This window comes from Stegostoma tigrinum, chromosome 4, assembly GCF_030684315.1.
Source record: "Stegostoma tigrinum isolate sSteTig4 chromosome 4, sSteTig4.hap1, whole genome shotgun sequence".
Lineage (NCBI taxonomy): Eukaryota > Metazoa > Chordata > Chondrichthyes > Orectolobiformes > Stegostomatidae > Stegostoma > Stegostoma tigrinum.
In genome coordinates this window covers 56,057,635-56,072,517 of record NC_081357.1, presented here as the reverse complement: position 1 = coordinate 56,072,517, position 14,883 = coordinate 56,057,635, and the positions used below count along the sequence as shown (strand labels likewise).

At 41.0% G+C, this 14,883-nt stretch overlaps 1 protein-coding gene across 3 annotated transcripts in view; it reads right to left on the bottom strand.

Moving 5' to 3' along the window:
* Nucleotides 1–14,883, bottom strand: part of scara3 (scavenger receptor class A, member 3) — a 71,423-nt gene that overhangs the window by 14,536 nt on the left and 42,004 nt on the right. For all 3 annotated transcript variants that reach the window (XM_048530910.2, XM_048530908.2, XM_048530909.2), the window contains exon 6: nt 6,731–7,777. In XM_048530910.2, the coding sequence (XP_048386867.1) occupies nt 6,731–7,777 (1,047 nt within the window). The remainder of the gene's footprint in view (nt 1–6,730; nt 7,778–14,883) is intronic.

Genomic DNA, 14,883 nt, shown 5'->3' with positions numbered 1-14,883 from the left:
TTGGTGATGCGGTACCAGCCTCTGTCGAGTTATTTGAGCAGGATGAGGGCTTGAAGTGATCCTTAGCTACGATTTCAGGGCCTCAGTTAACAAAAAGTTGACCTTGCACTTATTTCTCATGGAGCTGCAAAAGCACCATATTGCTTAACAAAATAGCATTCCTGCTTCTTACTTCATCACTACTGACTAGTCAGAAGATTTGGCCCAAAATAGAAAACTAATATTCAAAGATACTTTTTGTTTATATGGACTATGATTTTCATACTTATAAAATTACAAAACTGAATGACGTTGCAATGTTGTAATATCTACAACGTAGGGATGGAGATAAACAAGCTAACTGCAAATATCAAGACAATAAAATGTGAGGCTGGATGAACACAGCAGGCCCAGCAGCATCTCAGGAGCACAAAAACTGACGTTTCGGGCCTAGACCCTTCAAATTTTGTCTTGGATTCTCCAGCATCTGCAGTTCCCATTATAACTGCAAATATCTTTGGCTGTGACAGAAATGATAACCCATTAATAACTATGGAACAAATTAATACTTTATGGTTGCGGAAAATATTTAAAAAATATAGAGAGTAGGAAACAAAAATGGAGGTGTAGTAGATATGTGGCATTAATTGGAGAAACACTTATACAAATATGTGAAATAATAGCTGAAGTAGGCCATCTGGCCCCTCAAGCGTGCTCCACCATGCAGTAAGATCATAGCTAATCTGTTTCTGTTGCGAGTTCTTCATTATCCCTGACTAACATCGAATCCCCCCCCACCTAACAAAAATTGATCCACCTCTGTCTTAATCATATTCAATGACCCCATTTTCATCAGCATCTTTAGGCAGTGTTTCAAAATCACAAAGCCTCTGAGTGAAAAAAAAATTCTAAAAAATTCCTAAAAGGCTCACCCCTAATTTATAAACAGAGCTCCCTGGTTCTGGACTGACTTACAAAAGGAAACATCCTTTCCATGTCTGCATTGTCAAGATCAATCAGGATCTTTACATATTTCAATCAAATCACTCTTACTCTTCTAAACGCCAGTGGAAACACGCCCAGTCTATCTAACCGATTTTCATAAGACAACCCACTCATTCCAGGTATCAATCTAGTAAATGTTTTGCAAAGTCTTTAAACATTTATTTCAGAACTGCGGCACATGCAGATTAATGTAAAATAAGCATTATGCAACACCTGCAGAGCATTATTCCAAAAACTTTAGTTATTTATAACCAATACAGGAGAAAGAATAGTCGTAGACAAGCCATCTCTTGTTGTAGTAACCTACCTAGTCTCTGTCTTTCAGTATCTTCTTCCTTATCCAAAGAGTATAGAAGTGCAACACTAAAATGGTGTCACTACAAAATTTACCTGGCATTTCAAATACAGTAAAATGTCAAACAGCACTTCACAGGAATGTCTTAAGTAAGAAAAAACAGAGAGTGAGAGGATAGAAAAAGGTACAAACAGTAGTATTGGAGTGTACTAAATCTGGGGTGTGCAAGAGGCCAGATGACCTGGAATTTTAATCATTTAATTAATCCTGGAGCAAAGAGAAGTCAACATTCTTCCACAACTTAAAATACAAAATTTTGAATTCTCACAAGCTCAACGGCAAAATCTACTTCCAAATAATTTCTAAATCAGCACTGATGCATATTCAACATTGTTTTTCTGAGTTTTTTTTGTCTTAAAGAAGCAAACAAAAAGGGTACAAGCAGGAGAGTGAAGGGCAGGTGATCAGCACAATCATATTGAATGGCAAGAGCTGACTGAAGGAGCCATATGATCTGCTCCTGTTCTAATTCTTATGTTCTTATGCTATATTCATCTCAGAATATAAAAAAGTACTCTTAACAATGATTTTCTATGCCTGTGAGAAAATTGGGAGTTTGTTCCTGCAAAATTATTTCCATCTTAATAGCATGGCCCATACTGTGGGGATGAAGCTATCATGCAGCTTGTAGGAGAGTACTGAGAATATTTCAGAATATTTCAGACGTACCTGCAAGATCATTAAAAGTTGATGACATAACTATGAAGAAGTCATCACTTGACTTCCGGCTGCCATATGCCCCACCCAACCATTCCTGTCATGAATCACCTGGTACATCAATTCTCCTGGTGCTTAGACAATTGGAAAGTTCTTTCTTTTGAAAGTGGTAAAACTAGACTTTCAGTTTTCAACTTTCATCATCTGATCTGATCTGAAACCTCTCAAGAATTAAAAGTATTTTTAAAAAGGAAAAACACTGACTTAAGATGGCCACAGTGAATACCTGACCAGGTTAAGCCAAGCTCACGAAATCATCAATAAACATAAGAACCTGACTGAACTGAAAATTATGTGACTTTAAAATTATTGAAACCAATCATTCATATTTTTATATCTTGTATGAGCTACACCTTTCATAATAGGTTTCACACTACAGCTGGAAATCTTTTGCAAATGATCCACCTTGGTAAAGCAATGAAACCAGGAATGGGAATACACAAATTATCTGTACTTAAATTACTTGCTTTTGGGCAGGGAGAAAGGAGAAAATGGGATTCTAAAAGTAGAACTGGAAGACTCACTCTCTCAGATAACAAAGTGTGGAGCTGGATGAACACAGCAGGCCAAGCAACATCTCAGGAGCACAAAAGCTGACGTTTCGGGCCTAGACCCTTCATCAGAGAGGGGGATGGGGAGAGGGTTCTGGAATAAATAGGGAGAGAGGGGGAGGCGGACCGAAGATGGAGAGAAAAGAAGATAGGTGGAGAGGAGAGTATAGGTGGGGAGGTAGGGAGGGGATTGGTCAGTCCAGGGAAGACGGACAGGTCAAGGAGGTGGGATGAGGTTAATAGGTAGGAAATGGAGGTGCGGCTTGAGGTGGGAGGAAGGGATGGGTGAGAGGAAGAACAGGTTAGGGAAGCAGAGACAGGCTGGGCTGGTTTTGGGATGCAGTGGGGGGAGAGGATGAGCTGGGCTGTTTTTGTGGTGCAGTGGGGGGAGGGGAAGAACTGGGCTGGTTTTGGGATGCAGTGGGGAGAGGGGAGATTTTGAAGCTTGTGAAGTCCACATTGATACCATCGGGCTGCAGGGTTCCCAAGCGGAGTATGAGTTGCTGTTCCTGCAACCTTCGGGTGGCATCATTATGGCACTGCAGGAGGCCCATGATGGACATGCTGTCTGAGGAATGGGAGGGGGAGTTGAAATGTTTCGCAACTGGGAGTTGCAGTTGTTGGTTGCGAACCAAGCGGAGGTGTTCTGCAAAGCGGTCCCCAAGCCTCCACTTGGTTTCCCCAATGTAGAGGAAACCACACCAGGTGCAATGGATACAATACACCGCATTGGCAGATGTGCAGGTGAACATCTGCTTGATATGGAAGGTCATCTTGGGGCCTGGGATGGGGTGAGGGAGAAGGTGTGGGGGCAAGTGTAGCACTTCCTGCGGTTGCAGGGGAAGGTGCAGGTTGTGGTGGAGTTGGAGGGGAGTGTGGAGCGGACAAACGAGTTGCCGAGAGAGTGGTCTCTCCGGAAGGCAGACAAGGGTGGGGATGGAAAAATAGTTTGGGTGGTGGGGTCGTATTCCACTAGGGAACACTGCAGCCTAATGGTATCAATGTGGACTGCACAAGCTTCAAAATCTCCCCTTCCCCCACTGCATCCCAAAACCAGCCCAGTTCTTCCCCTCCCCTTGCCCCACCGCATCACAAAACCAGCCCAGCTCATCCTCTCCCCCCACTGCATCCCAAAACCAGCCCAGCCTGTCTCTGCTTCCCTAACCTGTTCTTCCTCTCACCCATCCCTTCCTCCCACCTCAAGCCGCACCTCCATTTCCTACCTATTAACCTCATCCCATCTCCTTGACCTGTCCATCTTCCCCGGACTGACCTATCCCCTCCCTACCTCCCCACTATGCTCTCCTCTCCACCTATCTTCTTTTCTCTCCATCTTCGGTCCGCCTCTCCCTCTCTCCCTATTTATTCCAGTTCCCTCACCCCATCCCCCTCTCTGATGAAGGGTCTAGGCCCGAAACGTCAGCTTTTGTGCTCCTGAGATGCTGCTTGGCCTGCTGTGTTCATCCAGCTCCACACTTTATTATCTTGGATTCTCTAGCATCTGCAGTTCCCATTATCTCTGATACAAAAGTTCAAGGCTGATTGCTGTACATCCAAAAGTTGGTGAAGAAAGTCAATACATAATAGACAAGAGTCAGAGGGCCAGATTGACTGTGTTTATGGCTAGATAAAATTACTGGGCTAAGGAGGAGTGAAAAATTAGAAGGTGATCCCAAAATTATTACAATAAGTGTTTGGGAACCAATATAGCTTGAAAAGGTTGGTGCAACATGTGCAAAAAGTCTTAATGCAGAATCAGAATCAAGGCTATGATTCTGAATGAGCTGCAGATTTTGTAGGATGGAGCTGAGAAGGTTGTAAAGGATAGCCTTAGTGACAAAGCTGGGACCCAGAGAGCCCATGTTTGGAGTTAGAAGTACAAGATCTTAGCGATGCCTAAATTGATAAGACCTACACTATCTACATTTAGTTTTTGTTGATCAAGTCATGGGAGGATGAACTGAGGTCAATAATATGAGAGTGATGATTAGGTATTTATTTCATGTTTCACAGATCTGATCATTCCACTTACAGACATTACCAACTCTTCCACAGCAACTTTTCCAAATAGATTCATTAGTGACACAATTATTACTAAAGTATCCAGCCAAAGTCAACAAAAATAGACAAACAGAAATGAGTTAGTTAGTCATCATCATTTTCAATGGCAAATAGTTTAAAATTAGTAATGCTCACATTCACCTTTTAAAGACAATCAACTTGGGTGAACCTTCAACGATCACGTTCAATTTCTCAAAGACAGTTGGAGACAGAAACTTCAATCACTTGTGCTCTTTCAGACCTCTTTTAACCACCCACCATCACCCTTCCCTGGGCATAAATAGTCTGCATCTGCAGTTAGACTTCTACACAGTCACCAAATATTCTCTGCACACTAACACTTTGTCCTCCTACACGTTTTCCACTTACAGGTTTCCTGTTCATGTCTTTATCAAAGAAGGTGGGATGGTCTCCATTGCACATTGCTCCACAGTTGTCTTGAGCAACATATTTTTAAGGCAAACCTTGAACTGATAGTTTTTCCTCGTTGCAGAACTCAATACTCCCTCTCCTCCCCATACCCCCACAAGGTGGTGTACTCCATTGACACAGAGGCAATATGTTTTCTAGTACCCCATTGAGAAATGTAAAACTCACCTAGTATGGTCAACTAATTTTAAGTAACAGTTAAATTACGTATAAACTATATGATTCTGCAGTGTGCTGGAGGTCTTTGTAGCTGAACTAGCAGGACTAGTAACGAGCATAATGCATAAAAATAGAAAATGTTACAAATACTCAAGGCTTGCAGGCAGCATATTTGAACAGAAGGAGATGATGTTTCAGGTCAATGACGAAATGACTTTAACTGGGTTGTTTGTCTGCCCCAGCTCTGTCTCTGGACATGGATTACGTAGATTTGTGATTCAGGTTTGTAACAATTTAACATTCCTTGAATCTACCCCCTCATCCCGCCTCCTTGACCTGTCCGTCTTTCCTGGACTGACCAATCCCCTCCCTACCTCCTCACCTGTACTCTCCTCTCTACCTATCTTCTTTTCTCTCCATCTTCGGTCCGCCTCCCCCTCTCTCCCTATTTATTCCAGTTCCCTCTCCCCATCCCCCTCTCTGATGAAGGGTCTAGGTCCGAAACGTCAGCTTTTGTGCTCCTAAGATGCTGCTTGGCCTGCTGTGTTCATCCAGCTCCACACTTTGTTATCTTGGATTCTCCAGAATCTGCAGTTCCCATTATCACAGACTCACTCTCTGCTTGTTTTCCCTTAACCTCTCACAAAGCAATTCATAATGACCAAGCAAATTGGAGAACCATCCATTCACTGAGAGCTTAAAAGGCGAATTTCACTACTGTTGTGAATACAAGGTCAATTAGCTAGCTCTAGACTCACACTAAAACCTAACACCTCAAAAATTCTAACGACGTTTAAATTCTGTTTTGGTTTCAAGTCTTCCTTCTTGTATTAGACACTCTCTCCATTGTATGTTTTCTTTCTGTGTTTGTGTGTGTCTTCGATGTCAGAGTTTTTTATTTTCTTAATGTGAAAGTGCCGGTGTTGGATAGGGGTGGACAAAGTCAGAAATTGGACACCAGGTTATCGCCAACAGGTTTATCTGAAAATACATGTTGGACTATAACCTGGTATGGTGTTATTTTCTTCGAATTGGCAAGTAATAAAAGAAACCCATATCATTAGTTTATTTAATTTGGGACTGGTGATCTACCATACAGACATGTGCTAAAATGAATTCAAAATGATTGTTGTGGCTAACTCAGAGGGTGGGGGAGTTAAAATAGGTCAAACAATCCATTCCTCCTCACCTGGCTGAAACAGCTATATGACTGAAATGGCTGAATATGGACTATCAATCACGCTTTACTTACATCTAATAGTTTTATACTGGTAAACAAAAGTGTACCGTTTTTAATAAAGTGTCCCTATGATTTCTTTTCCCTGGGTTATTGTATATCAGATTCATCTCAATTTCCTGGAGACTCCAAGCAATCCTGGAGGTTTGGTATTTTGTATTCTACAGTGACTACACAATTAGAGACAGCAGTTACAATATGTCATATAATGTTTCAAAAGAAGTAAAAGCTGCTCACCTCTTAAAATGGTGATGTTTCTGATCGCCTCTCCATGTTGTGCATCAACAATTTTCATTTCTTCCATTACAACAGCAAGCTTGTTTATTTCCCCATTCACTGTTGCTGTTAGGAGATTATACTGCTGCCTTAATATATCAGTGCTGCTCTGAATAATGGTCAGGGAATTGTTGAGATGGTGAAGTTCTTCTGAATGTGCTCCAAGCCCACTTGAACAAGATGTCCTCACATCACTGATGTACTTTATCATGCTGTGTACATGATTGTTTGTAGCATTGATGTTGGCCAGTATGGTGTTAATTTCAGTTTCATGGGAAATCATTCGCCCCATAATGGTTTCAAACCTTTCAGCTGTCCTATTTTCATAATACCTTGCATGATAAAGAATGTCCTGAATATTTTCTTCATGGTCATCAAGGAAGGTGGATATATTTTCAAACTGCTCATGCACCACCAGCAGCTGCAAGCTTAAATCATGCATGACCTCAGCATTCTGGGAGACTCTTTGCAGTGTGGTGGCCAGAGTGCTCTGAATACCTTTCACCATATCATTCATCTTGCTTACAGACGTCTTTAAACCACCAAACAATTTTGAGGAGTTCTGCCAGTCTGCCACTATCTTCTGTAATATTAAAGTTTCCTCATCGGCTTTCCTTTGAATTTCTTCGAGCCATAATGTATTCTGGTTGGTGGTGAAGTTAATGTGTTGCACACTAATCCTTATTTTGTACTGGTCCTGGGTCAGTTTCCTCATAAACTCATCAAGTTCCTTAATAAGGACTTGCAATCCATTTACTTGGACTGAAACACTTTCTACTGTTTGGTTGATCTGTTCAATAGACGTTGTATAATGTACAACCTCCTTATTTATTCGTCTGTTGTCAGTCAGAAGGGTCAAATGGTTTTTGACAGTCTCATCCAGAGCAGGCTCTTGAGTCAAAAGTAGTTGTTGCATTTCTTCAAACTCTTTCTGCAAGTCAACGATTTCTTGTGCAAACTGGGAAAGTTCATGACACGAAGAGCAGTTTTTGCTTGTGGATTTTTGATCTGGGGTAAGGTGGTGTGGGAGGTAATGAGAAAAGATGTTATGTTGTTATGCCGCTTTACGCTTTTCCCTGTTATTTCCCTCTGGTTGCCTGCCTCCCATAATGCTTGAAATTCATATGATTATATACATCCTCACAAAGAAGGTGAAACAGAGATCTTACAAATGTGTAATAGTTCGTATGATAAAGTCACATTATGATGAAAAACTCTAAGTGTCTCTGCTTATAGTGACCTAAGAAAAATGGGCGGTGAGCATAAATAAAGATGAACAAGAAAATCACAAAAATAATAGCAACATGTCCATCAATCGAATAAAAGCTTATTTTCCAAATAATGTCCATTGCATCTATATTTGAAGAGGTTGATAGAATTGGTGTATGAAGACCCCATTAATACAAGTCAGGAACATCCTTGGAGCTGCTCTGCTACCAAACATTTAAAGATATGAAGGTAGCTTCATTTATGCACAATTTCTGGTAATGAAACAGGAGTAACTGTGAGCAATATTCCTGATGTGGCATTTTTTAAAAACGGTTAAACACAATTCCATTTTGCTTTTTGCTCATGTGTCTCCTTCAAATGTTGTTCAGAAAAAAATAAAGATGCTGATCTGTTTAGTTTTGATTCAGCGAACTTAAATAATTGTGAAGTGAAACTTGAAAAATAAATCCCTGCTGTTGTCAGGCAGAAACTTGCAACATGTTTCTAAATGCATGAGCACTGCTCTGATACTCAGCCATTCTTCATAATTATTTTTACTTATATAATTGCGTACAGGTTTGACAATATATCTGATAGTGGAGAGATACACTTCAACCAGTTCCTTTACAAAGCAACATCCATACAAGTACAGCATTTGTCAATGAATTGCAGTCGGACATAGGAAACCTGCTTTCCTCATTGGTCTAACAGTCCAACTTTCTTTTAACTTAGGTCAACTAAATTAGCACAGAAACAAAGATGTTAAAAATATACATCTTATGAACAGTAGTGTCCATTAATTTAGCTGATTACTTGTAAAACAAATGCTCATAACAGAAAGCATTTGTTCCCCTATCAAAGGCAATCCATTGTTTCACTTGACAGTTAATTTCATCCCCAACTGCAATAATTTGGAGAAAATGACATTCCATTCCAGAAAGCATTGAGATCCCATGAAAACTATACTGCACATAGTCAGCATAGCTTAAATTAATTCTCACATTGAACGGGATTGTTTTCATGTTGAAAATATCACATTATTGTCTTCAATGTCTACTGATGATATCACATTATCATCAGTGCTTGTGCTAATAATAACCAAACAAAAGAAAAGTAATATTAATTTACATAGTGCCTGTCAAGGTAAATCCTCACATCTGTCAGCCAACGAAGTACTTCTAAAGTATAGACACTGTTACATTATCTGAAACTTGGCAGCCAATTTGTGCACAGCAAGTTCCCAAAAACAATTATGTGATAATAACTAGACCATCAGTTTTAGTGATGTAGTATGTATCAGGAATAACTTCTGCACTTTTCTTCAAAATATTTCCACAGGATACATTACTGCCACCTGGGAGGGCAAATTGAGTCTTGGTTTAATCTAGAGGTAACGTCACAAACAGTCTTCATTTTAGTATCGCCTAGATTTTTTGTGTAGAAGTTCTGAAGCAAGATTTGAACCCACAAACTTCTGTTTCAGAGGTAAAAGCCACTTGTAATCAAGCCACCCAATGCTCACTTCAGCTGACTCACATAAACACGAGACATATACAAACCTTCGGGAAAACTGTCTCGTAATTGTGAACATAGATTGGCTGTAAGAGGCCACAACTTCAGTCAGCTCAACTATTTTGTTAAGTATTCAATTCCGTTGCTCAATATTTAAGTTGCTATCAAATGTTTGCCAATATGGATAGCAATTTAATATCAGAAGCCAGCGCTCATATTACCAACAGCCCTATGCATCACTGATCACTTGAAAGCATCCAGTTCTAAGCCATAATATCATGATCATTTAATTTCTGCTATGTTCAGAAGTTGCTTATTCCGTGCAAAGATAAATCTGTCGGTCTCTTCTATTAGAGGTAAGAGGGAGTGGGAGTATCTTTAGATCCTTGTCAGTTTGACTAGATTCTCTAAACTATTACATTTGGGGATGACATTTTTGTCTACATAGCAATTTACTTGTTTCAGCTGTTTTGATGCAATTAGTAGGTCTTTTTTAAAATACGTTGCCACAGGTACAGTTATGATCAGCTGTAGTTAAGAAAGAGGTGTATCTTTCAAAAGCCCCAGACATCCCAAAAGTGCTTTACAGCCAATTAAATACTTTTAAAGTGTAGTCACTTGAGGAAAGTAGGCAATACAGTTGCTGGATGTGGGTTTGCTCACTGAGCTGGAAGGTTAGTTTTCAGACGTTTCGTCACCATTCTAGGTAACATCATCAGTGAGCCTCCGACAAAGCGCTGGTGTTATGTCCCGCTTTCTATTTATCTGGTTAGGTTTCCTTGGGTTGGTGATGTCATTTCCTGTTCTTTTTCTCAGGGGATGGTAGATTGGCTCCAAATCAATGTGTTTGTTGATGGAATTCCGGTTGGAATGCTATGCTTCTAGGAATTCTCGTGCATGTCTCTGTTTGGCTTGTCCTAGGATGGATGTGTTGTCCCAATCAAAGTGCTGTCCTTCCTTATCTGTATGTAAGGATACGAGTGATAGTGGGTCATGTCGTTTTGTGGCTAGTTGATGTTCATGTATCCTGGTGGCTAGCTTCCTGCCAGTTTGTCCAATGTAGTGTTTGTCACAGTTCTTGCAAGGTATTTTGTAAATGACGCTCGTTTTGTTTGTTGTCTGCATAGGTCTTTTAAGTTCATTAGCTGCTGTTTTAGTGTGTTGGTGGGTTTGTGGGCTACCCTGATGCCAAGGGGTCCGAGTAGCCTGGCAGTCATTTTGGAAATGTCTTTGATGTAGGGGAGAGTGGTTATGGTTTCTGAGCCCGTTTTGTCTGTTTGTTTGGGTTTGTTGCTGAGAAATTGGCGGACTGTGTTCATAGGGTACCCATTCTTTTTGAATACGCTGTATAGGTGATTTTTCTCTGCTCTGCGTAGTTCCTTTGTGCTGCAGTGTGTGGTGGCTCATTGGAATAATGTTCTAATGCAGCTTCTATGCAGCGTATTCAAAAAGAATGGGTACCCTATGAACACAGTCCGCCGATTTCTCAGCAACAAACCCAAACAAACAGACAAAACGGGCTCCGAAACCATAACCACTCTCCCCTACATCAAAGACATTTCCAAAATGACTGCCAGACTACTCGGACCTCTTGGCATCAGGGTAGTCCACAAACCCACCAACACACTAAAACAGCAGCTAATGAACTTAAAAGACCCTATACAGACAACAAATAAAACGAACGTCATCTACAAAATACCTTGCAAGAACTGTGACAAACACTACACTGGACAAACAGGCATGAAGCTAGCCACTAGGATACATGAACATCAACTAGCCACAAAACGACATGACCCACTATCACTCGTATCCTTACATACAGATAAGGAAGGACACCACTTTGAATGGGACAACACATCCATCCTAGGACAAGCCAAACAGAGACATGCACGAGAATTCCTAGAAGCATGGCATTCCAACCGGAATTCCATCAACAAACACATTGGCTCCAAATCAATCTACCATCCCTTGAGAAAAAGAACAGGAAATGACATCACCAACCCAAGGAAACCTAACCAGATAAATAGAAAGCGGGACATAACACCAGAGCTTCGTCGGAGGCTCACTGATGATGTTACCTAGAATGGTGACGAAACGTCTGAAAACTAACCTTCCAGCTCAGCGAGCAAACTCACATCCAGAACCTCAACCTGAGCCACAATACAGTTGCTAATTTGTACACAGCAAACTCTCAACAGTAATATTCAGCAATATTATTCCCTGTTGGCTTTTGCTTGATAGTGCATCAGCCAAACAGAATTCACTTGCTGACTAATCAGAACCCTTTTCTCCTGTGAAATAAATTGTCAGCTTTTGAAATCTGGCATTTTTGCATTTGTCCAGTTGTGTGCAAGACAAGAAGTGTTGGCAATACTTTGCTTTTTTCAGCAATAAACCGCAATGTGATAATCACCAGATAATCTGTTGTTGTGATGTTGACTGTGGGATAAAAACTAAAAAAAACTGGCATAGATTACAACTATCACTCAGCTTCAACGTACAGCAAACTTTGTTTAAACTGGACTTATCAACAGGCACTCCTGATAAAGGCAAAAAAATGACATACCTCAAAACCACAATCTATTGAGATGTCTGAGCATTTATGTTGTAAATAAAATGCAACAGTGATGTTCGTACTCCCTACGTTATATTTCTAATACTTACTGTGTGTTTTTAGATTGATTCTAGGAGGTGAGCTGATATTTTTACATTGAGTTTTTAAGGGACATTGATGTCTTGAAGCTTCTCTTGGTCAGGGGTTACTGCAGTTGTGTGTGTCTCTTGATTATCTGGAATATCCCATCAACAAGCACAATCCTGGTTCCATAGTTGCCAGTTGAAAAGAGGTTTGCTGCAGTTCTATAGCGTCTTTTGGCTTATGACCGGAAGCTTGGTTTGGTACCTCATTCAAGACAGAACTGAAGTGTCAGCGTTTATTGTTATACAGAAATCCTGGGACTGAACTTAATTCACATCTTTCTGGTCGTAGAGACAACAGGCTGGCAACTGAGCCACAAATAATGCACATCACTAACGAATTGTGCCCAAAAACTGAATGGATAATGAAACAAATGTTAATTCAAATCCTGCTTCTGTAGTTTGAGGACATGCATCTAGCTTTAAAAGGTCAGCTGATCAGTAAAATGTTCATCCGGCTCTAAACTTTGTTATCTTGATTCTCCAGCATCTGCAGTTCCCATTTTCAGCTGATTAGTAAAAGTGGCCATGAACCTGTCAGATTTGTATGAAAATCCACTCGATTTTCCTTCCAGAAGATATGACGTAGGGTGGAATTTTCTTCTCACAAGAAACATTGGGGAAGGTTAGAGGACGGGGGCAAATTATCAGATGGGTTGACAACTGCCTTTTAAAAGCAGGAAGGCTCACTTCAGTGCCTCTTCCCTCCTTCGCTTCAATTACCTCAGCTCCTAGCTAGATGGGAATGAACCAGCCTACTTGCCTGGTGGGTTGGGCAGTGCAGGCAGGCTGTCAGTTTGGGCAAGGGTCTCTCTCAATCTGCTCTAATTTAGAGCAGGGTGTAGATTTTGAGAGTCACTCACTTCTAGCCTCCCTGTGCTCCCTTTCTCTGTGATCTCCCACCACCTCAGACCAGATCTCAGGCCAACCAGCTGTCTTGCTGGCATGTGATCCAGTGGGATTTGTAAACAAGGTAGGCCACAGGCTTCCCTTCGCTAAACTTCCCTACCAAAAACTGGAAAATTCTGCCCTCACTTTCAAATTGATCGTGCCAATATAAAAGGGAGAGGTTTTCCCTTTTTCTCCCTTTGGCATCTAATAACAGCCATCTTAAAAACACAGATCACTGCATTAAAAGGGGACCTCTAACTGTTCTGCCTGTTGATATTAAATCACAGTGACAATGATGTGCAAGTGCAGAGAAGCAGCCTTAGTTGGAGACTGAATGGATGTCTTAAAGCTCAGCTGGTTCTTGTGGTTCAGTATAAATGTGTGCACAGGAAGATTAATAGGAGTTAGAACCGCAGGCATATAACACACTGATGTCAGGCAAACATCATTCATCTTCCTAACAATGAGCTGTAGGGTAGTTTCATTTCACTATCAGTAGGTAGCAATGGTTGTATAGCCTGGCATCAGTCCTCAGGTCAGTTTGCATGCGCTGCTGGAGTGTGTTCAATGCCTGCAAAGATTTTTTAAAGCAAATATTTTGTCATTCATATGGTCCATATCATTGTGAATGGAATTGGTATGCAGCTTCCTTTTTCTGTAGTTTTTACAAAATTACAATCCTCAGAAAAATCCTTGGAAATTTCTAAAATGTGATAAAGAAATACTTCTGCACTATGCTCTTTAGTCTGACCTCAGTTAAAATCAGTCAAGTATGAAACAAATCAAAACACTGCAGATGGTGAAAGTCTGAAATAAGAACACCATTAGGGGCGGCAAGATAGCTCAGTGGTTGGCACTGCAGCCTCACAGCACCAGGGACCTAGGTTCGATTCCAGCCTCAGGTGACTGTCTGTACAGAGTTTGCACTTTCTCCCCGTGTTTGAGTGGGTTTCCTCCCACAGTCCGAAGATGTGCAGGCTAGGTGGAATGGCCACGCTAAATTGCCTGTAGTGTTCGGGGTTGTGTAGGTTATAGGGGGATGGGTCTGGGTGGGATGCTCCAAGGGTCAGTGTGGACTTGTTGGGCTGAAGGGCCTGTTACCACACTGTAGGGATTCTATGGAAATATTATAAATTCTTAGCAGGTAAGTAAACTCCTACAGAGAAAGAAAAACTGAGTTAATGGGCCAAATGTTCTCACACTATTGAAGGCAAATTCACAGACCAAGCAACGTAGAAAGAACAACGGCATTCCCATTGGATGGGGATCTTCATGCAATCTTGGCCTTTCTGATTTTCCCCAGGGTAGCTCGGAAGGCGAGAAGGATAGCCTCTTGAGTCTGTCAAATAAGTTATCGAGACATTTAAAGGTTGAGATTGTTAAGAAACCAATTATACTTCTTAAAGAATCAAACTCCTTTAGATTTGAATTTCCTTGTCACAGAATCTGCTTCCCACCATTGTCAGTCAGGGTCGGCCGGTTGGGTGCAGAGTGGGAAGGTTTTCTTCAGTGAATCTGCTAAGCTGGGAAAGTCTTAGTTCAACGACAGTGAAGAATTCAGCCATGGCCAAGTAAGAGGCAGGTCCTTAATACACTTCTTCCCAAATGTTTTTGCTGCATACCAAGCAATTGTCAACTTCCTGCAAAACACTTCAGCTTTCTAGCATTTTGCTCATAGAGTCTGCTGCACTTTCCTGCTGCTAACTTTCACCAAGACAAAGAGGCAACTTATGCAGGTCTATCTTTATTGAAGGCCAAGAGTATAGGACACACCACCAATAACAGCTTCACAGCAATGAAAGCAG